The sequence below is a fragment of the Xiphophorus hellerii genome, chromosome 21 (genome assembly GCF_003331165.1).
Source record: "Xiphophorus hellerii strain 12219 chromosome 21, Xiphophorus_hellerii-4.1, whole genome shotgun sequence".
Taxonomy (NCBI): Eukaryota; Metazoa; Chordata; class Actinopteri; order Cyprinodontiformes; family Poeciliidae; genus Xiphophorus; species Xiphophorus hellerii.
The window spans coordinates 3,781,203-3,803,351 of NC_045692.1; the positions used below are offsets into that span (position 1 = coordinate 3,781,203).

Sequence of the window (22,149 nt, forward strand, 5' to 3'; positions counted from 1 at the left end):
TTTATTTACTTTGGATCAACATTATGAGCTTTTTCTTCTTTTGGTTTGTTATCTTGTTTGTAGTCCCTTTTAATTCCTGTAAAGCACTTTGTATTGCCTTGTTGCTTACAATGTGCTATATAAATAAAATTATCTTTACTCCACCTTAAGGTTTCCTTCCAGGCAAGACTTACACAAAACAAATGTTCAAAAATCTCAATTTTGTTTTGTGGAGTAACAAACATCCACATGGTGTTTAAATGTGACCTGGAGGTGAAACTGCAGAAAGTCTCCAATTAGGAAAACTTCCATGTTTATGTAAATGGTACCTTAAAAATAACTGCACAAAGAAAGCTACATCAGAATGATGAATTTCACTGTATATAGAGCTGGATATGAACTATTTAAACATGCCATTTCAATTACAATAGAAAGAACTGTGTTGAATACAGGCATTTTCTGTAGCTGTTGAAAAAATTCTCAAACTACATTTTGAGGCCTCTGAACTTACATAAATAAAAACTGAACAAGTAGGATGCTTACTTCACACATCAAAAAAGCTACAAAACCAATTTTGGTGATTTTTAATTTTTTTTTAAAAGTTATGTTGCGTCTTTTTGTGTAAATGCAGTTAAATTCTTGTTAAAATTTGATTGGCTCTCAGCCCTCAAGTCAGACAGACAGCAATGGTCTTATGTCCACTTAAATGTAAGTTTCATGAACTGTTTCAAATCAGTATATTCCAAGGCTGATTCTTAGCAAAACCTGTGTTTGATCTCTGTAAAAAGTAACAAGTTTATAACATTTCTCACAAAATGTAATTGTTCAGGTAGGTGATCCATTATATAGTTTTCCTAGTGTAACTTTTAAAAAGTCAGAGGGTGTGTCACAGTAAGCCTGAGGAGAAACCAAAGTCTGAGTTGTTGTTACCTCCACTGATGGCTCTGATCCTGTGGCTGTCTGCGTGTCGTCCTTCCTCTCTTGGATGCCGCCTCTGCTCTTCTCTGTCCTGGAACGTGTGGCTCTCTGAGCTGTCCCTGCCTCTGGGACGCCAGCACTGCTCCCCCTCCTCCTCTTGTTCTTCTTCCTCCCACCATCTCTCCCTCCCAGTGTGCGGCTGGGGCAGAGCCACCTGCCTGACCGCCGTCTCGGGAGAGGGCAGCCTCCTCTTCCCCACCTTCAGGTCCATCGCGTCGTTCCCCCGGTCAGAGAGTCGCTCCATGTCCATGCGGAGGTCCGAGGCGTCTGGGTTGGGCTCGGCACGGACGGCGGCGCTCGCTATGTGGATGTCTCCGGCGTGGTCCGAGGAGACGGTGGCTCCGAGTCTGGGAGCGGAGGAGGCCGAAGTGGCTCCGTACAGAGCTCCTGCGCCGTTCTGAAGCTGTCAAAGCAGGTGGAGTGGAAAGAGATGAAAGAAAGCACACCAAGATGTGGGTCAGTTTTGCTAAAGTAGCTGAAAAGAGAGCTTAAACAAAGTGCACACTCAGGCAGCTGAGGAGAATCACGCTGACTAATCACAGCCGGACTGACTCACTGCACTTCCTGAGCATCAAAGGGCAGCCCGTCCTGCACATCACAAGTCATCTCCCTCCACACAATGCATTTGGCTTCACTAATGCATTCAAAGAACATACCACAAACCCAACAGCCAATAAGAGGCAACAGCAAACATTCGTAGAGACCAAAAGAAATCTGTTTTTCTCCCTTTCTGCAGGTTTAGAGGCAGAAAACTTGTTTTCTCTCCTCTGTTCCCATTTCCTTTAAACATTTTCCCATCTTTCTCCCTTTTTCATCTCTGCCCATTACATTAGAAATCCATTGGACATTTCCAATGTCCATTAGATTATATATACAACTGAAACCAGATATTTACATACACTGAAAAAATAAACTTTTTTCTCACCGACGTTAAATTAGACCAAACTGTCATTTTATTCAACTTCGCTAGAATTACCATAATTATTTCCATTTTGGAGAGGACATTTTTTAGAATTTTTTTTCCCAACTTTCCTTGAATTCAAAAGTTAAAATAAATTTGGTCGGTATTAAACCATCACTGGGGTCAAATCTTTCGGGTTTCCTTACAAAAATTTCTGATAGATTAACTATCACTATCACATAAAACAACACTTTGTTGTTTAACAACGTTTCCGGATTTAGCAAATAGAAATAATTTTGATAATTCTGATTAAGCTAAAGCAAGAAAACTTTGGTCTGATTTAACTTCAGACAGTGAGAACATTTTTGAATATTTGTGACTCGCTGTATGTAAATACTTAGTTTCAACTGTATATATACTGTAAATCTTTATTAGAAATGTCTTTGGCTTTATTTCAAATGTAACAGACAGACAAAAAATAGAGAAGAAAAGGTGGGGAAAATATTTAAAACAAAAGAAGATGGGAGTAGAGGAGAAAACACAAGTTAAAACTCAGGAAGTCTGCCTCTAAACCTGCAGAAAGAGAAAAAACAGAACCAAGAAACCATAACTGAGAAATCTGTTTTTCTTTCTTTATTTCCTTTTTCTCCCTGAAGTTACTTCCAGATAAACTTTTCTCGCTCCTCCCTCCACCACAAAGGTCCCTTTTAACTCCCTTCCTGGTGATGCACTACATTTGGCAGGAACATCCATGCAGGTACCAGCAATGCTTTACCATATTACAGGCAATGATCAGCGCCGAGTGGGCACTTCATCAGAAGCGAGGCCATGCGGCGCACATTCCTGATGCAATCATAGCAACGCGGACGGGAGAAACGGTGCAACGCGCGGCCATTTCTGACTAGAGAACGTGTCGTCCTCTGACGCAAACGCACCGACTGTTCAGAGGAATCTTACTTGGAGTTGTTCAACTGGGCTGTCGCACAGATCCTGTTCATCGTCTATGATGTCTGAATCTGAGAGCTCCTATAGCACAAACAGCCACAACACCACTTATTACTTAATATTGATCAAAAGTAATGCACAAAGAGGGTTGTTTTTTTTTTTGCATCTTTTTGCCATCTCTTCTCATTGTACAACACTTGACAAACCTGTAATCTACTTCTTTAGGGACAAATCTGTGTCTTACTCCACAGTTATCATTTATTTGACCTTTGTTTATGCAGGTTGTCCCACCGAGATCAAACTTCAAAGATCTCATTTACAAGAGAACTGTTAACATAAAACAACAATAAGGAAAACATAATTGTCTCAATCCTAGTAGGTAAATTAAACAATGAAACATTGCCTAAGAAAAAGAGGAAGATTTGCCTAAGATTTGTCTTACAGGAAATTTGAATTGGCCAAAGTGATCAAAGTACCTTTTATCATTTTTCCAGAAAGTAGGTGAAAAAGTATTTTGAATGTTATTAATACAGATTTGACTCTGCTCAAATGTGTATTGGCATTGCCAGAGCTAAAAAAAAAATAGATCTGAAAGTCAGCAGATCATTAATTTAAAAGTTGACTGGTTTTTTTTTAACGGTATGTAGAGGCAATTCTGATTTGGGCTGCAAGAAAGTGAAACTTTAAGCAGATGAAGGGAAGATTGAATAGAGTCTAACAAAGATGTTTTATTTTCATGAGTTTTCCACCTCTGCCACGGAGCACACTGGATTTGAAAAGGTTGGCAAGCTTCATGGACATCTTAGCATTAATTCAGGGATCCACAGTCTCCAAGGAATACACCAAGATTAAGCAGTTTTACAATGCTAACCATGCTAAGTGCCAACAGGTTTAAAATGTCAATTCATTGTCTTGAAATGGTAAAACCCTGTTTTACAGCAACTGCTCTCACACACTCAGAGCAACACGTTGTCCAAAATTAAAACCTCCAAGGCTGCTCTCGCACCTCATAAAACTTTGGTTCAGTTAGCAGCTGCACATCAGAGTGGCCTGCAGCCCTAAACTCTTGCATATGCAATGCAATTTCAAAATCTTCAGTAAATCCTAAAGTGGTTAGAAATCTTCACTTTTGAAGGTACTTTGAAAAATCTCACCCAAAGTCTAAAGAGCAGACAAAGCAAAAGAAATATCTGAAACCTACATCCTTTCCATGATTGCACAAATTAATGTTAAAAGTAATTAGCACTTGACTTATGGGTGAGTAGGATTTTCCCCAGTATATTGCAAGCCTGGCAGGCTACCAGGCTTTATTTGTTTATTTAAACAAACAGCTTTAATAAACTGTTTGTTTATTATAAGTTTTTTTCTACACCAGTAACAGTGATAGTAAAAATGCACTTCAACAGTTAGAAGCAAAATAGCAACATAGTATGGTCAGTATGTGAACAGAGAGACTGAGGTCAGGTGACTTTTTATTTAATTCACTGGGACTCTGTAACCACTGCCTGGTTTTTACCAGTCTACACGCTAAAAAACTTCAGCGAATAAAGTGACAAGTCATGGATAAAGGATAAAAAAAACAAACACTTTAATTAGGATGAAACAATCAAAGTACAAAATTTATTTTAATTGTTTTTTTAGGTTTGCCTCTTTTAACAGCTTTTGGGAATTGTAAATAATGTCTTCCATCAACACATAACTTCATATTTAAAAATTTGTCAACTTTTTAACCTACCACCTACATTTTGGTGTATAATGAAGTCAAACAGAGTGACTAGAGAGACCTCCCCCACCTGTTCCATATCTCCCACGGTGATGGGCTGCGTCTGGTAGCGAGCGTTGGCTCGACGCTGGCGGCTGTCTCCTCGGGTTCGGGTGACTCTGCTCGCCGGCTGAGCGAGTCGGTTGAACAGTGCCATCTTCTCCGCCAGGCTGAGGGTGCAGACGTCCGGCTCCTCAGGGTGTTGACCCGCCGTCTCGACTCTTCCTTCCATCACAGACGCCTGCTTTGAGCCTCGGGTCTCCTGAGAAGCCGGCGCTCGGTGCCGGGCTGCGGAGCTCTGCTGGAGGGACGCCTGCAGGCTGAGGGGAGGATAATGTGAAGATGAGCTCATGCAGGTAAGCAGCATGCTGCATTATATTACAGGTCTGTTCAAACACAAATCAAGTTTACATGTTTGTTGCACAAGCATAGTGAGTTATATACGCCAGACAAAGTACAATATGTAAAGTAATCATGCAATTTCCCCTCATAACACAGGAGGGCATCAAAGCTTAAATAACAGAGAGCATCCTGCATGGAGCCATCCAGATGTGAGAAGGGTGTTATGATGTAGTGAGCCAGTCACAATCAGCAGAGACATTTAAGGATGACTCAGTCTCTCATGCTCGTGCACACACACACATACACACACACGCATTTGTGTACCTGTGAGAGGGGAGGGTATTGCTGCAAACTAGGGTGTAGCTATCAGCACACACTAGAGATGTCGGGTCAGTCTGAGAGGGGGCACTAGGTCAGGGGCAACACACACACACACGCACACACCCACAGGTGGTAGAGAAAATACAAAGATGACACATATATTATTTAAATATGATAGAACTACAGTGACTTCTAAGCGTAAAAAGTTGAAAATTCAACATTTTCTCACATTATGAACACAAATTTTAATACATTTCTTTGGAATTTCATGGGAAAGCCAACATATTAGAACATGTGTTTTAAGAGAGTGATGCATGGTTTCACATTAAAAAAACAACAACAAAACAATAAGTCTGAAATTATTCCATGTATTTGTGTTCACCCTCTTCACTTTCATTTTTGGTCCGTGACCAAACATCATACTAACCCTTCACCCTGAACAAACCCCAACTGCCAACACGGTGATGGGAGCATCATGCTGTGGGGACGACTGAATTGCAAATTAGATGAACAGAGCTGAAATAAGGATAATGTGCAATGGGACAAAAACCCTTAAAGTACAACACAAGACACAATGGAACGTTTTAGATCAGGGTGTCCAAAGTCTGGTTCATGGAATCATTTGTGTACCATAATTGCAGTCTACATGTGGTAGATGCAGACATTTGTTGAAACCTTTCCTACCAGCTACGAAAATATCTAAATAAAGAAAAAGTGATTTAAGATCATTTGTAATTCCTGAGAAAAGATTAAGTTATAGTTCTACATTTTTTCACATTACTCTCTTGCTGGGAAGTATTTCTGCTTTTTTAAATTAAAAACAAAAAAGTGTCCAATCAGTATTCTCAGCTATAATTTGGACACGACTGACTAAGATTAAAACATAATCATGTGCTGCAATGGTCTAGTCAAAGTCCAGATCCAAATTGTTCAGTGAATCTGGGAAGAACACAGAATTAATTTTCATAGATCATGCGTTTCAAATCTGACTGAACTTTCGATATTTTGCAGATATTTTAGTGTCTAGATGTGGAAAGCTTGTAGAGACGTAACCAAAAAGATGAACACTGAGGTATTTTCCTTTCACTTCACGTTGAGGAACGACTTTGTGTTGGCCTGTCACATAAAATGCCAGTAAAACATAATAGTTTGTGCTTATAAAAGGAAAAAGATTCAATAGGGTGTGAATACTAAAAAATGTCATCTGAAAATAATGAAAGTCAAAGGAAAATGAAATCTTGAACATGGATGTTAATTAGCTTGGATGACAAACTCTTACATTAAGTTGGTTTTAGTTGAACTCAAACATGATCTATTAATGGCACACAGCCAACCGTCTGAGACCCTGGCTGTTAGTCCTCAGACTGATGTTGATGGACTCATGTTGTTCCAGCTTTTGATCGGCTGGATTTCGCTCAACAGGATTCTGTGTGAGGCGTTTCAGCGTCAGAACTCACGTAGCTGCTATGACTACTTCCTCTGTGGTGACCGGCTGAGTCCTGGATCGGTCCTGTGTCCGCCTCAGTCTTCTGTCCACTGCTGCATTCCTGGAGCGCGGTTTGGGAATTCCTCCATCAATGTTCTTTTCCAGTTCCTGGAAAAGAAAAAAAAAAAAAAAAACACAGGAGATTATCATAAATAAATACAGTAAGCCGTGTAGGATCATCTCAAATGGGAAGACAATGTTAAGGGAAGAAATGAATTTTATAATATCAGCAAGATCAGAAATCAGAGTAAGAACTTATTATTTAATTAGCTAGCACATTGACCCATAACAACCACCAACTTATTGTGTTTTATTTGGATTTTATGAAACAGATCAACACAAAGTAGAGCCTATAATGTGAAGTGGCAGAAAACTCACAGTTCTCACTTATCTCACTTAAACATATAACTAACATGGGGCCCAAATTAGTCATATCAGGCTAGAGACACACTGTTCTAATAATATTTGTTTTAGTCCCAATATTTAAAAAAATTTCTAGATCAGGTATTGGTGACAATGTGCCAGATCCATAAAAGTGGATTCAGTCTCATTCTAAGCTCTGTGCTCTGAGCAACATTATGCTTCATTATTTATCTTACATTATGTTTAGAATTTTCTGTATCAGACTGTTATCGACCAATACCAAAACTCGTATCTGCATCGGAAGTAAAAAAAGTAGATTGGTGCATCTGTAGTTTAAACAAAGGTTAGGTTCTAAAACAATGTTTAAAACTTTGGACATGTGACAGAGAACTGCTTAATCCATCAAAAATGGAAAGAGTATGCAAACCAACCAAACCGTAATTTAAAAAATAAAATAAAATGCATACTTGTTTTTCCACTTATTTATGCACTACTGTGTCTCAGTCTGTCCCGTACATGGAAACAGTCAAGACACAACATCAGATAGAGCTGATATTTGTGTCTTTTATTAATAGCACATGTCTGCGAGTTCTGCATTTGAAACCAGGATGTAATTTAAAGTAACCAGAAGGCCAAAGGGCACTAAGGAAGGAGCTGCAACTCACCCTGAAAAGAGAGCGCTTCGCTGCCACGCTCAGTTTGGCTCGATCGTCCAGCTTTTCATCATCAGCTACACAACACAGTGAAGCACAAAGAATAAAGGTTGGAAAATCTGTCTTTCCTGGATAGAAAAAATAAAAAATCATTTGGTTCAGCAAAACTAGATTTGTTGCCTCTAAAATATTTACTGATATCCCTCTTCAGTGAGGAACTATAAAAATGTTAATTGGTCACACTAATGTTCTGAGCAGATTCATTCAGGCATGCTAATAAAGTAATGAGAACGCTATGGTGCATGTGGTGTTTGGCCTTTGTACATGAGAGCACTGTAAATCAACATCAATATAAGTAGTGGGTGTTAAAAACATGTTGGTGGTGCATGGAAGCAGGTGGAAATTATCACTCCCATAAGCCACCTACAGCATATTGAACAGTGGGGTTGAATTTGCTGTTGCACTTCATTTGAGATCCGAGTTACCGTTTTCAAATTACAGACATGTTTTCTTTAAAAATTGTAAAGTTCTCATTGTTTTTGTTTCACAAAAACAACTGTTGATGAAAGCAGCATGAAAAATCAGATGCCTGAGCTGCAGTTCAGACACTTTCAGGACACTTACTTTCATGTTTGTTCAGCCCAGATGCTGAAGAAAAAAAAAAACCCACTCTGTGCTGGGATCAATTATCCAAGGTTAAAATCATGGGGCAGGAAAAGTTTGTTTATTAATTCCATGAGTTGGATAAAGTCTAGCAGATGTCAGCTTTAACTATTTCTCTCGTGTGTATGTCGATTTATGAAGCTCCTAAAGTTCAGACCTGAACTTGTTAGATGGAATGTGCAAAATATAATCAAGCTAGTGTTACTACAGGATAATCTTTATATTTATTCCAAGTATACGTCTCCATGAAAAGATGTCATTTTATAGCTGGCAGCAAAGATAAACCATTAAACATTAAGACTTGAGATCTGCAGGTGTGTGTGTCATTACTGCGTACACACACACACACAGCCACGTTGTGCAAGACACATGACATCACCAAACAACTATTTCCTTTGATTGACTCAGCTGCACATAAATCTTGTCAGTACAAAAGTGTCCTGGCTGAAAAGTGTGTTTATGAGAACCAGATGAGTTGCTTTTGCCCTGAGAGTAGCTGCTGTGTTATGCTACTGTGAGCACCGTTAATGACTCTGAAACTCGACTCTAAAGTGTTTCCCTTCATTTTATGAAAAAAAAATCTCTGTGCATAATAAAATAGTCCTACTGCCTTAAAATATGTGAAATAATAGCAGAAGAGATGACACTCAACAACAGATTTATAGAAGATATGCAGCGTCTTGCTGGAAACATTGAAGGACCTCAACTCCAGTCTGCTCCGTCCCTCTCGTCACTCGCTGCATTTCCATTACAAACATGTGCAAAACTTTGTCAATATTAGGTGAATGATGAAACTCACAACTGTCTTCATCTTTTCCACTAGTAGTAACTTTCTGTTGTCTATCACATGACTTGTATGATGTGAAAAAGCAGTTTTGCAAAATTTTGATGCAGCCGAAAAAAACCCCCCACCTCATCCAAGCAAAAAATAAATTAATTAATGGAGTTGGTGAGATGCAAATCGATGATTCCGTTGTCAATCCTTGAGACGCAAACCTTTTTGCTACAACCATAGATGCATTGACCAGCTACATAGAGTCTTGATAAAGGGGTATGGGCTCCAGAAGAGCACTAAATCTGGAACTTTGCCTTTTGATAAAGCTCCAAGTTCACAGACTGAAACAGGACCTGTGTAATGGAAAACGAAACCCAAAGCCATCTATCCATCTCCAGTCCAATCCTACAGTCAAACAAACACCAAGAGTCTAACTCCTATGCTTGAGAGCAAGAGTAAGCCCAACTCTAACATAGATAATGCAAGAAACTTGACCACAGCTTTAGAGAAACCAATTCATCTTATTCAGTTGCTTAAATTTACACCATTTGATTTAATGTTAATCAGAACATGTCCTGTTGTCAGAAGACATTACACATGGGAAGATTGTTGGTGGCGTTCCACCTTTTCCATTTCATCCGTCAACCATCGGCTGTTGTGTGAACTACAGTCAAATGAAAACTTTTCATGAGTGAAAGATCACTCATGAATACACCAAGTCCTTGGAAAGCACATATTTGAAAACAGTGAAAATCTATCAACTTAGCTTGTTCTGATATTTAGGATCTACTCAGAAATCTCTCTTGAATCAAACAGAAACATGACTTACCTTCTGTGGAGGCAAAGTCTGAGCTCACACAGGACCTTCAAAAGTGTAAAGAAAAAAAGAGAAAATCAGTAAAAGCTACTTTTTAAGTTGCAACAAAATAAGAGTAAAGACTGATTGTGGAAGAAGAGGCAAAGAAAGTTAGTTGCTTCTGGTTTGCAGGGAAGAAATGAATGGAACAAGGCAACAGCAAAGCAGACTGAGTAGGAGCATTAAACGGCCTTAAGGAAGTCCATGCTTTTGTGTGATCTTTGGCTCTTATTTCTCACAATGGTCAATTCATGCTTCTGAGCTGTGGTCACACGTCAAGATCGCTGCCAAAATCCAATTAGAGGAACGTTTGGTCGTTAAGCTTCCTTGTTTCCTAATGTTGTTAGAGTGAGGGGCAAAATTAAAGAGTGTGTTCATGGTCGTTTATCAAGTTACTCCTATTGGTCAGATGGAAACCCAAACAAACATAAGATTCTCATTATGGATTCAAACATTAAATAATTGACAATACAGTGCAAATGAGAAAATCAGAACTACTCACCAGAACAGGATTAAAAATAACATATCTGATTATCTTAATTTGATTAACATGCGGTCATGAACATTTATTTAGCATTCTCTCTCCGAGTCATGCATTCTCGAGTGTAAAGAAATACCTATGAGTTTCCTGCCGTTCAGCAGAAGTGACAGGCTGAGTCCTAAACCTTTCTGAGGTCTTTCGACTCTCCCCAGGACAGATATAGAGCAGAGGCTGGTGCCCCCTTTCCCTAGCACCTCTCCAGGGTGCCTGGTAGACTCCATGTTCACTCAGATCCTTAAGATCACTGGAGGGAGTGCAAAGGGAGAGGGGTCACCAGATAAAGAGCCCAATGGAGAACAAAGCGATATGGTGGCACAAATGTGTCTTTTTAGACACCTTTATTTCAAGTCCAGCACAGAAGCAATGCCATGCATGAAAGTTAGCAGTGAAAGAATACATAAGCACTGGGCTGATGTAGAACCAGGCACAGTTGGGATTAAGGACGTAATCGTTCCACACAAAGCCTAGTGTTAGCTTAGTTAGTTGATTAGCGTACGGTTTTAAGAGTTTAGTAACTGCAAGCTCTAAATATGCTTTCATGTCAACTTCACACACATATTTTAGTAGCTTGTTAGTGTTAGTGGCCAGCTGATGTTAGTTAAGAAGCTTCCACAGCAGCCAGGCGGTAAGCAGAGGTGATGTAACATTCAGCTTTTCCACCTACAGGTCATTCCTGCGCCTGCTTGGAGGCGTGGTGGTGCTCTCCATGTACGAGTTCCTGAGCTTGGCCACAGACACCCGATGGTCCTGTTGACTCTCTCTGGTCCCAACACCATCACATTCTTGGACTTCTCTAAAGTCTTGCAGCTGAGTGCTCCTTTGACTTGAACTAACATCTGACACCAAGTGGTTGACAGCAGTCCTGGAGGTGGGGGTGCTTTGGATTACATGGGGATGGATGTGGGTTGCCGTCGGTACTTTGTGAACATAAATGACAGTTTCTTGCCCTCGAGGTCTCCACTCTGTTGGGTGCAGAGAGGCGCTGTGCTCAGATTTCTCTGTTCTGGCTCTGCCTGTTAGTCCAGATCTTGGGTGCTCCTCTAGAGCAGCATCCCGAGCCTGGCTGAGGCTGTACATTCCCATTTCCTCCTCACTTCTTCCTCTCTGTGGGTCCTCCATACTTCTCTCCCTACGACGGATCTCTGAAGGCAAGACAGCTTTCCTGCTCCTCAGGAGACCCTCCGTTTTCACCCCTTCCGTTTCCTCAGTCTCATCAGGAACGGTCCACTTTTCTTGGTCCTGCTCAGCTCTGATCGTTGGACCAGAGGTCATAGACAGGTAACTTGGGTAACCACCAATATCCTCTCCTCCTTTGTGACTAGATCTGCTGAAATGACCTTGAGGATCGTGATAGGAGTGGAAGTAGGTCTGCTGGGGGCCTGCTGGCTCTCCGTGGTAGCGGCTTGGAGCAGAAGTCTGGGGTCGGTGCTGAAGCGGTCTGTGGTATCCAGAGATGTCTGTGAACTTTTCCGGCTCTGGATTTCTCTGGTGCCCATCCTCTCTGGCAAGCCTCTCCCTAACTTTTATTCTTCAGGGAAACAAACAGCTAGTTACCATTTGGGAAATGTTGGTGGAAAAACAACAGCAGATACAAACTCATAATGGAAAAACATTGTTTAGTCAGCCTGGCTGAAAATCCAAAACCTGCATTGCCAAGTCAGGCTCATCAATACATATATTGTTATTCCCATTCCATTATTGTGCATCTTTTACAAAGAAAGTAACCAACAAACTACAACATCATCATTAATAAGTACTTTGTTTCATCCTATATTGAGCATAACCAGAGTGGGTAAATGGCTTGAAAATAGGGGCACACCAAGAAATCAGCACAAATTTTCTTAATTTTGGGAGATTGGCTCTTGGCAGATTTCCGCATCAGTCACTGTCCACTTTTGCTCTGCTGTGAGAGAGGACTGACTGACAGACCCACAAACGAGGTGGTCAGTTGAGTTGATTGTCACCCCACTGCTGCTAGCTTGTGGGTTAACTTTGCTGCTATTTTTAGTGACTTATCAGACAAAAAAAATTACTGTAAGTGAAATCTGTATTGGCCAATATTAGAATTGGCCAGTCTAAAGATCTGTGATTGGTAAGGAAACTGCAATCGGTGCACCCCTACTTAAAAACAATGTTGAGGCTCAGCAAGGTGGACGATACAGAATCCACTGCAGTCAGAAAATGCTAACAATGGATGTAAATCATGATTTTTAATACATGAATGAGAAAGTATCTTGCAAAAAGTATTGACCCCTTGTCCTTTTCAATTTTTTTCACAGTACAAACAACTGGAGAGTTTTACTGGAATTCTACATTAATTCCTTTCTATTTCTATTGTAGAAATAGAAAGTACGTTTGTGCGATTGTACGTTTAGTGCTTTACTGTAGGAAGGTGAACTAATGGTCAATTCTCCAGTAATTTAAAGTATCCAAGAGGTTTCCTTCCATTCCTCACCACATGATGCTGCCACCACCATTTAAAAGCTTTCATTGTGTTAAACTTTGCCAACTTTATTCCCAACATGTCTCATCTACAAATTAAGTGACTTTTGAAAACAAGACAGATTTTTATTTTTTAAGAAGGTGGGAAAATCATGCAGACATTTCCTCCCACTTCCTAATTACCGCTATGCATTTCTTTGTGTTGATCTTTCACAATAAAATGCAGTAAATCTTGAGCTTATAAAGTGAATAGAATGTAAAGAGCAAATGGATATAAATACTTTTGCAAGGCACTGTATACAGTAGGATGCACACAAACTGCACAATCAACACATATAAGAGCAGAGGGTAAGTAACAATAGAAATCTTTCAGTCAGTTATATTTTGTATAAATATTAACCAGATACCAGGCAAATGAAGCGTGAAGAAGATGGAGTTATGGTCCGATGGGCTTATGAAAGTGAAGATGATGATGTCAGGTGACCCAATTTCTCTTCTATTTAGGGAACTAAATGGAGCCCAAACTGAGTAAATGGTATGACAGTCCTGGGTCCCTGGCAGGTTCAGAAGAGCTGCTCATGAAGCCTGGTGAGTTTGGGTTTTAGTCCGGCTCAATGAGGGGAGGGGAACACGCAACCAGCCTTTGTGTGTGTACCTTGAAGGCCAGTTGATGAGGGTGTGGGTGTCACCCTCAGCATCAGTCTGGAGGAACCAATCAGCGCTAAAGGTCACTCCTGCACTGCTCCATAAAAAATCCAGTGGGAAACACGAGTGAGTGACCAGGTATGTGGGGAAAAGTTTGCAGCGGTCTACACACCACCACATTACACACACATTGAGTTTGACCACAGTAGGAATGAACCTGGTCACCAGAATTAAAAAAAAGAAAAAACAACCTCTGCCTGGTTACAGAGTTCACCATTTCTGTGGTTTTAGAACATACCTTAGCTACAATGAAATCCCCCAATCTCTTATGTAAGGAGCTGTGGTCTTCATGTTCACAATCTTTTCATGTAAAATATAATTTTCTACACACAGAAAGATCATTTTCCTTCTCGTGATTAAACAAAGTCACAAACAATAACGTCACACACAGCTGAAGATAAATGGACTTCAGTTGGAGGAACTTAGGACTTAAGACCAAAAAGACTAATTCAGATCAGATGAATATCCGATCCCGTTTAGAATAAATAGCAGGTGAGGAATTATTGCACAGTCACATAAATAGGTCTGTGTATATCCCAAGCTTCCACTATACATATCTTAGTCACGCCAGGAGAGAAATGGCTTGCCAAAGGAAAAAGAGAAATCCTACAACCACTTATATCTGACACCACTCCATTTTTGTTTATAATTTGTGAAGAAGGAACTTGTGCCAAAAGTCTTTTTTTTTTTTTTTTTTTTTTTTTAGAGGTTTCTGTGTTTCCTTCAGTGGATTTTGCTCTGGAGATCCCACATTCAAGGGGGTGAACAGGTTACTCAAAGGGGTTGGTTGGTTGGACACAGCACAGTGTGAAAGAGAACCACAGCAACTGGAATTGTAGCAAATGTTGCCGGACTAACGGGTTTGAAAACCCCCTTAATTATGTGTTTTACAGTCACATGGCATCATTTGATAAAATAGTCAAGTAACTGTTACCTTGATCTGTAATTAAAAAAAATGCTACATATATCAAATGAAATTTGACTTTATAATTTAACGCCTTAAAATCGAGCCGTTGTCATTTTGAGAAACTCCTGCTCTTTCTGAAACGCCGCCTTCAGGAAGTCATCACAACATCGCTCCTCTGTCAACTTTTTAATGTTTTTTTTAACCAGCATTTCACTGAGAAGTAGTATTTTACATAATGCTGCCTCTTTAATATACTTCTGTCCAAACGGAAAAGCTACTTTGAGAAGGTCAAAATGGACTTTTGAGGTTCAGGTTCAAATCAAACATATCCTTAACTGTTTCTCCCCACATTAGCCCCACGGATCCCGGGAGAAGAGGTTTTCTTCGTTTCTGTATCTTTATGCTGGGCTGGTTTTGATCAAACCCAGCTGTGGGTCAGAGGTGTGACCGTGGAGTCGCGCTGAGGCAGCCTGTAACAAACATCCACCCCTGCACCATAGGAAGTTGCTCCCCAGCCAAGTTTTGAAATCTGAGAGGGACACTGAGGACAGATTGAGAGGGTGAAGCGGACATGAGCGCAGATGGATGAGCACCGACAGTCCGGTCGTGTGAAGAACAGAGCAATGCATCTTCATAGGTTTGTTCTGTAGTTGCACATAGCAGGGTTATGGGCTGGTCAATGTTTGGGTTGGGTCAGGGAGCTCTTACAACACATCAGGAACATTTAGAGGTGCTCAGAAATTCCTTCAACACTTACGTCTGCACGTAAATCCAAACTGGCTGAATTCTAAGATTTTTGTGGAAGCAGAACAATCATCTCTGAGTGCTAAGGAGATATTCCCTGGTTGAAATGAAAACTTTGAGCATGCGAGTCAGTTCTAAACAAAAACAGAATTCAAAGCAAAAGTTAATTCTGGTCCCTCGAGCACCTCGGATCATTTGGCTGACACTGTAAAAATGACCTTGCCCCAACTCACTTAGTATGCTATGAAATAATTAAACCCAACTTAAGAATTTATGCCAGTAAAGTTGACATTTGTGCTGTTCCAAAAGCAGAGATTCACTTTCAGAGCAACAGATGAATGCAAAACCAGAGGTTGGCATCATCCCAACAGCCATGGAAATCGCTCTTGTGAAACAACTTAGCCAGGAGCGGCTCATTTGGGAACTTAAAGAACAAAACATGTTGTTTCCTAAATGAAATAAAACCGTAACATGCAAATATATTGCATACAGTATGTAGATATAGGTAGAGTATAGATAGAGTTGGCATGACAAACACATTTAAAAAAGTTGGCTCATGTAATCACAGCAAGTAAAACTATTTAAGAATGCTACAACAGTGCTCTCCTTCAACCCCGTATAGTTGGGGATGAAGGAGAAGAAATTCCTTACTGTTATCTACTAAAGAAGCCTATCCTACTGAAACATGCAAGGAGTTTCCCGGAGGAAATCAAGAGTACTCACCCGTGCCTGCTGAGGATGCTTTGTGCCTGCTGCTCGATGAACATATCCCCAGGAAATGCGGCATGTTTGGGTGAGGAAAGTGAGGAATGCCTGCTCATCTTTGGTGAGCTGGGTGGCAGCGATGCCACAGGGTCTTTAGCAGGCATCCTGGCAGAGAACGATGACGTTACATCCATGTACGAAGTGGTGGACTCGGGTGGAACGGCTCGGCGTTGGTTCTCCAGATTCATCAGCCGCTCCCGCTCGGAGAACGAGTCCACCCTGGTGTGAGCCACGTCGTAGACCGGGTCAGGGTGTCTCTGGGGTGTCGCATAGCTGCCTGGCTTCGGGCTACCGACCACAGCACCACTGTAGACGCTCAGGTTGGCATCCCTGCCTTCGTCCCTTAAAAGTTCTCCTCTTTTGCGGCTCTCTGAGCCGTCGGATTCTTTCCGTATGCGGGTGTAGCGTGATGCATAATCCGGGTCAAGGTCCTGATCCAAGGAGATGCCGTAGCGTTCGGCCAGTTGCCTGCGGCGCTCTGCCTTGTAGCGGGCGATGCGTGCAGCTTTGGACTCCTGCTCTGGGGCAGCAGTGGTAGGTAGTGAACTGTGAACTGGCTCGGTGTGCATGGAGGACTGAGTGTCGGGTCTGAACTGACCTCTGGACTCTCGATCGGGAAACTTCACAGGCTGGTCTGGGTTCTCAAAGCCTTCCATGCCGTACCGCTGAACTGTTACTTCACAGAGAACAGCACATAATGTTCTCTGTAGTTAGTAATTCATCTGTATAATAATTCATCTTAATACTCACCAGCATGAGACTCGCAGAGGTCAGACGCCCTGGTGTAACGTGGCATGTCTTCTTCCAGAAGCCGATTGGCCACCAAGTTGGGCAGCAGGGACTGATGAACTTCCCCGTCAATGCCCTCCAGTCTTCGAGCGATGCGTTCCTTTCTTCATAGTAATGGAAAGGAAAGAACCGTCAACATCCAGACATGTTATCACTCAGCTCTGAGTACATACTGTTTTTAAAGACTCTTGCAGCCTGGACAGAGTGGGTTTATGACCTTACCTGTTCATTTCCCAGTCACTTGTACTTGTGGTAATGCCTTCAAAACGTTTCCTTAACTCAGACACTTAAAAGAAGAGAGCATTCATTTTAGGAAATGAAAATCTTAAATGAAGTTGCTTTTGAATACTGAAACATTTACAGTGCTGTGAATTTTTTCTTTTTTTTTTTTGCTTTGTTGTCAGAATTATGTTTCAAAAGATCAAAGATAACCTGAGTAAATACAAAAAGAATTTTCAAATCCCAACTATTTGGAGACAAAAAAGATAAGCTATAAGCAACCCAATCTGACCCCATTTGAAAATGTAATTGCCCCCCTGACCTAATAATATGACATATCGTTTTCAAAGCTAAAATACAAGACATGCTCCTTTAATAGTTGGATAAAACAAAATCTCGTGACATGAGATCGTGATGTCTACATGTTTCAGAAAATATTACCTGACTTAGATATAAAGGGTTGAGATCTTGTATTATTGTTTAAGACTCTTATTTTAATTTAACAAAGGCTCTTAAGTGGCTGTGTTGTTGACAAGTTGATGAAAAGATTATCAGCCGAGACGACAACACTTGCACAAACGAATAAAAAATAGCCTCCACTTTGAAAGTGAATGGCATCTGTTTCAGGTACTTAGGCAAAACTCAATTTCATGTGTGGCTACAGCCCTACCCTCCTCCAATGAAGATGCATAGGATCAAATAACCCAATGTTATTTACCTTTGGGGAGACTAACATCTATATCCTTGGTGCTTTTGGCTGGATCGTCTTTTTCCTCGTAGGAAAATTCCTTCGGGAAGCTGAGGAACAAAATGATCAACTCTTACTGAAATAGGAGTGAGACTTTTTTTTTTTTACACTCTTTCGGTGGTGCTGTGAAGATCAGGAAGAGTCAGTCAACTTTTAGTTGTACACCCTGATCATTAAACCTTCAACCTCGCACTGACACAAGGAATCATTTTTGCCACAACACAAAAAAGTCATTTAATAATATTAGACAAAAGCACAAAATTGCAGCCGAGTTATAGCAGGCTTGGCAGGACGTGTCCAATAACAGGATTAGGATGAAAAAAAAGAAAACAAGATCTTGTGATTTTATCTATTATACCAAGAATGGTTGTGAACAGACGCATATACTAGATAATTTTATATTTAGCCAGTATTTGTTTTCATATTGAAATATTTCAACATATGATTCTGAAATGCTGTCTATATCTATGCTATGGTTTGCAAAGTTCAGGATTGGGTTGGTGTCTCCAAAGGGGCTCCGTACAGCTCCAGGAGGCACTCCAGAAAGCCTGGCTGCATGAATTAACATCACACTGTATTATGTTAAATTAAATCCCACAACAACCAGGAGGCATTTCCTTAAACTAGTCCTTAAACTCAGATCAAAGCCTAGGATTCAACAATAGCTGCATTGCCATTGACCATAAAACTGTTCATAATGGAATTACAAAAATAAATTTGCTTAATAGAAACATGGACATTTCGAAAAACTCTTTTTTTATATAAGTTTTGCTGCTAGGTTGAGGTGGTCTTTCAGCTTAGGTTAAACATTAAAAATTACATAGCTTTATGTTATTAAAGCTAAAGTTTAATCGGTAATACTTTTATAACAAATTTATGTCAGTTCATGATTTCTTGGTTAATGTCAAGTTGTCATAAAGACATTTTGAATAATGTCAACTTTGTATTAAAAGTGTCATGATTTACTGAATGACACTTTATGACAACAGTCATAAATATTCATGAAGACTTACTCATGTTCATGACAGGTGTTATGTCATGTTTATGACTGTGTAATGACAGTCTTATTCACAACCCGTCAAATAAAATGTTACCAACTTTTTTTAATGACTTCACATGTGAACAAACTTATGCATGTGTGATTTTAACTGTGTTTTTTTATTTGATGGAAATGCTGCAATTGCAAAATTGCGATTTTTTTTTCTACATCAGCGGATCATCAACTAAGTTTTCCAACCAGTGGTAATAGAAACACAGTTAATGATGGCCCTCTAACCAGGCACTGAAGAATCATTTGGAACCACTGAGCAAACACGAGAACATTTCTGTAACTTAAATGTTTTGAAGATATTTACAACCTTTCATCTAAAAAAGCTCATGCACAGCTGGCTGCTAGCAAAACTACAATTTACCAAAGCAACTGTTTAAGTTTAGGAGAATATTGCAACACTCAAGTAAATAAATCCAGAGATCTGTCGGCACGTCTGTTTAGCTTTCTATTGGTTTACACACAAAAAAAGAAGAAAAAAAAGAAGAAAATTGAACATAAACTTCTATAAAACTTGTTGCCTCTCTTCTTACCTCAGCGCTCTCTTCTGTAGAAGCCTGGGATTACTGGCTTTAACGGGGGTCTCACTCCCGAGTTCTGTGGGCAGACGAAACGATTAGGCATGACTCCGTTTTCATTCATTAGTTCCAGTCTGAATAGCAGAACCTTTCAGCCGAAGGTCTTCATGGGCTGAAACACGCCGACTGGAAAGCTTAATCTGAACCAAGGAGTCAGTGTGTTGCTTCTTGGCAAACAAGCCTCATTAATTAACGAAAAAGTTGTCCCGTTAGTTTTTCGCCATGCACGTGCACACAAATCATTGAAGCATGTACACCCCACACTGACATTGCAACTACAAACTCTAATGCATTTTATTGGAATTTTACGTTGCAGGATTTGATTTAAAAATGATCCCAAAGTGGATTATTAAATTACGCAACGTTTGAGAGGGAAATGACTCATGATTTTCATCGTCTCCCCATCCCCCAAATGCTCTCCTCTGTCAACACCTGAGTGTAATTACATCTACAGGTTTCTTGGCGTACGCCTCTTACCAGTTGTGCACTGAAATGTTTGCTGAACAGCTTAATCACATTGGATGGAGAGTGTTTGATTAATTTAAGTTTTTAACTGAATTCATTTTTGCCACTCTTCCATTGCAAACCTTTCAATGAGCGCCCAATCAGCATCCTGTCAACCGATTCTTCCATCCGCGTTTTAGATATTTGAAGTTCCGTCAGAGATGCCATGAACCTTATCTGATCAATGGCTCGTCACTTCAGGTGGTTGGCCATGTCATAGGTTTTAAAGTTGGAAAATGAAAATAAAAACCTCCTTCTTCCCACTTTGATTATGATTTGTGTTGGACTATCATAAGAGTTCCCAAAAAATATTTGTGGGTGGAAAAGTTTAAGAATTTTGAATATTATTTGAGGGCTTTAGATCGACTGTCTCCATCTGATCAATCCCAGGTGGCCCGTAAGACCGTTTCCCTGACTAAAGTGACTCATAAAGTTGTAAGCAGTGGTTATAAAGGTTATAAAGTTGCTCAACCCCAAAATATCTTTTCTCCAGTGGTACTGCCTTTGCCCTCTTTTCCAGATCAGGTTACTGCTTTAAACCCAGCAAAGCAAAACAATATTTGGGGAAAAATAAGGAGAGTAATTTAGAGAGGGTCTTATGTCGGGATGTATTAGGGTGTAGCCGAGTATTGTTTCAGCTGGGAGGAATACTGGTTAGGAAAACAAAACTTGCTCCCTGTGGATCCTGACTGATAATCCTGGTTATCTGAGCAGGCTTTTTTTGTTTGCTTGTTTTGGTTTCTTTGTTGACAAGATTAGGTTGAGAAAATTCCAATGGATGTTTCAAATACTTTGGTAAGTCATAGACAGTCAGTTTCTTCATTAAGTGTAGTCACTAAAATGTCTGTGTTGCATGGTGAATGTTAAAGTCAAAGTATGCGACAGGGGTATCGCACATGCAATTGTAGCAAGCAGCTAATTCATAAATGCTAGCTTTCAATATTAATTTAGTTTTTAGTTTTATTTAAACGTCATTTAATCAGGTGAGTTCTCAAGAACAAATTCTTAATTACAATAAAAACCTGCCAGGGAGGGAAGGTAATGTACACAGGCAGGTGTAATTAAAGTATGTTTTAAAGTCCTAAAAAAGGTACAAAATTGAAAAAAAAAAAAAAGCAAGACAAAAACTGAATATAACAGTCAGTGTAGATCTACATACGACATCAGGTGAATCAGGATGTAGGTCATTTATGGACCCCTGGTGTAGAGTCAGAGAAGAGGTTCTCTGGTTTATAGCAGCTTCTCTGCTGCATGGTCTGACTTTGGGATGAATTTGTAGGGACATAAACACCTTTAAAGATCAGCAGCCATCAGGCTTCACAAGTCTCTGTGACTTTCAGCTTATTTTTATGCCTCACAATGAACTCAAACATCCCAGAGGAAGTTGACTCACCAATACTACACCGTCGTAAAGGTAGTAACATTCCCATAACGGCTATGAACTGTAAGATGAACTAAGGAACTGCGGAACCAGTGATTAAGGTTACATTCACACATAAGGTATTGATGTTTATTTTGGTTTTTTGCTGAATCTTTTGTTTAGTTTCATGCTTTATTAGCAATTCATGCTAATAAATTGTCAGCGCAATCAGACTCCTTTGTGAACAGTTTACAACCTGAAGTATCTAAATTTCACTGGGCAGCGAGAGAGAGAGTTGGATACAACAACACAATCAGACTGCAGGTGATTTTAAAACCATCTGATTTAGCACCACATATGGAAAAGGTACAGATCTGAGTTTTTTTGAGGGGGGTGAAAAGATTGAAGTGGGGGTTCAGACTGGAGGATGGAATCAAAAATTTAGTTGCATTTCAACCACTGAATGCAGCTAAAGAACACTTGCAGTATCTTATTTATATTGATTAATTAAATGTCATGAGTTTAAAGCCACAACCTCTTAACTCTACAATCCCACCTGCAACCTCCGAAAGCTCATATGACCTCAAGTGATCTCAACTTGTATGATGGAAAAGGACGAAGTTAACTGATGTGTAAACAATAAGTTACAGAATCTGTTGTGGAACTATGAGCTGAACTAAACAGCCCATAGTTGACTAAAGAATCTCTAATTGTTGAAGAATTGTTTCAGTCCAGGCTGGATCAGAACCACTTGATAAAGTAGACTTCACTAACA

At 40.1% G+C, this 22,149-nt stretch overlaps 1 protein-coding gene across 5 annotated transcripts in view; it reads right to left on the reverse strand.

Moving 5' to 3' along the window:
* svila (supervillin a) overlaps positions 1–22,149 on the reverse strand; it is a 73,883-nt gene that overhangs the window by 22,754 nt on the left and 28,980 nt on the right. For all 5 annotated transcript variants that reach the window (XM_032550696.1, XM_032550698.1, XM_032550702.1 and 2 more), the window contains 15 exons: positions 19,466–19,529; positions 17,855–17,934; positions 17,140–17,203; positions 16,879–17,021; positions 16,087–16,804; positions 13,663–13,746; positions 11,230–12,093; positions 10,642–10,809; positions 9,998–10,032; positions 7,743–7,807; positions 6,686–6,822; positions 5,232–5,315; positions 4,597–4,885; positions 2,816–2,884; positions 910–1,360 (listed from right to left, as the gene is read on the reverse strand). In XM_032550696.1, the coding sequence (XP_032406587.1) occupies positions 910–1,360; positions 2,816–2,884; positions 4,597–4,885; positions 5,232–5,315; positions 6,686–6,822; positions 7,743–7,807; positions 9,998–10,032; positions 10,642–10,809; positions 11,230–12,093; positions 13,663–13,746; positions 16,087–16,804; positions 16,879–17,021; positions 17,140–17,203; positions 17,855–17,934; positions 19,466–19,529 (3,315 nt within the window). The remainder of the gene's footprint in view (positions 1–909; positions 1,361–2,815; positions 2,885–4,596; positions 4,886–5,231; positions 5,316–6,685; positions 6,823–7,742; positions 7,808–9,997; positions 10,033–10,641; positions 10,810–11,229; positions 12,094–13,662; positions 13,747–16,086; positions 16,805–16,878; positions 17,022–17,139; positions 17,204–17,854; positions 17,935–19,465; positions 19,530–22,149) is intronic.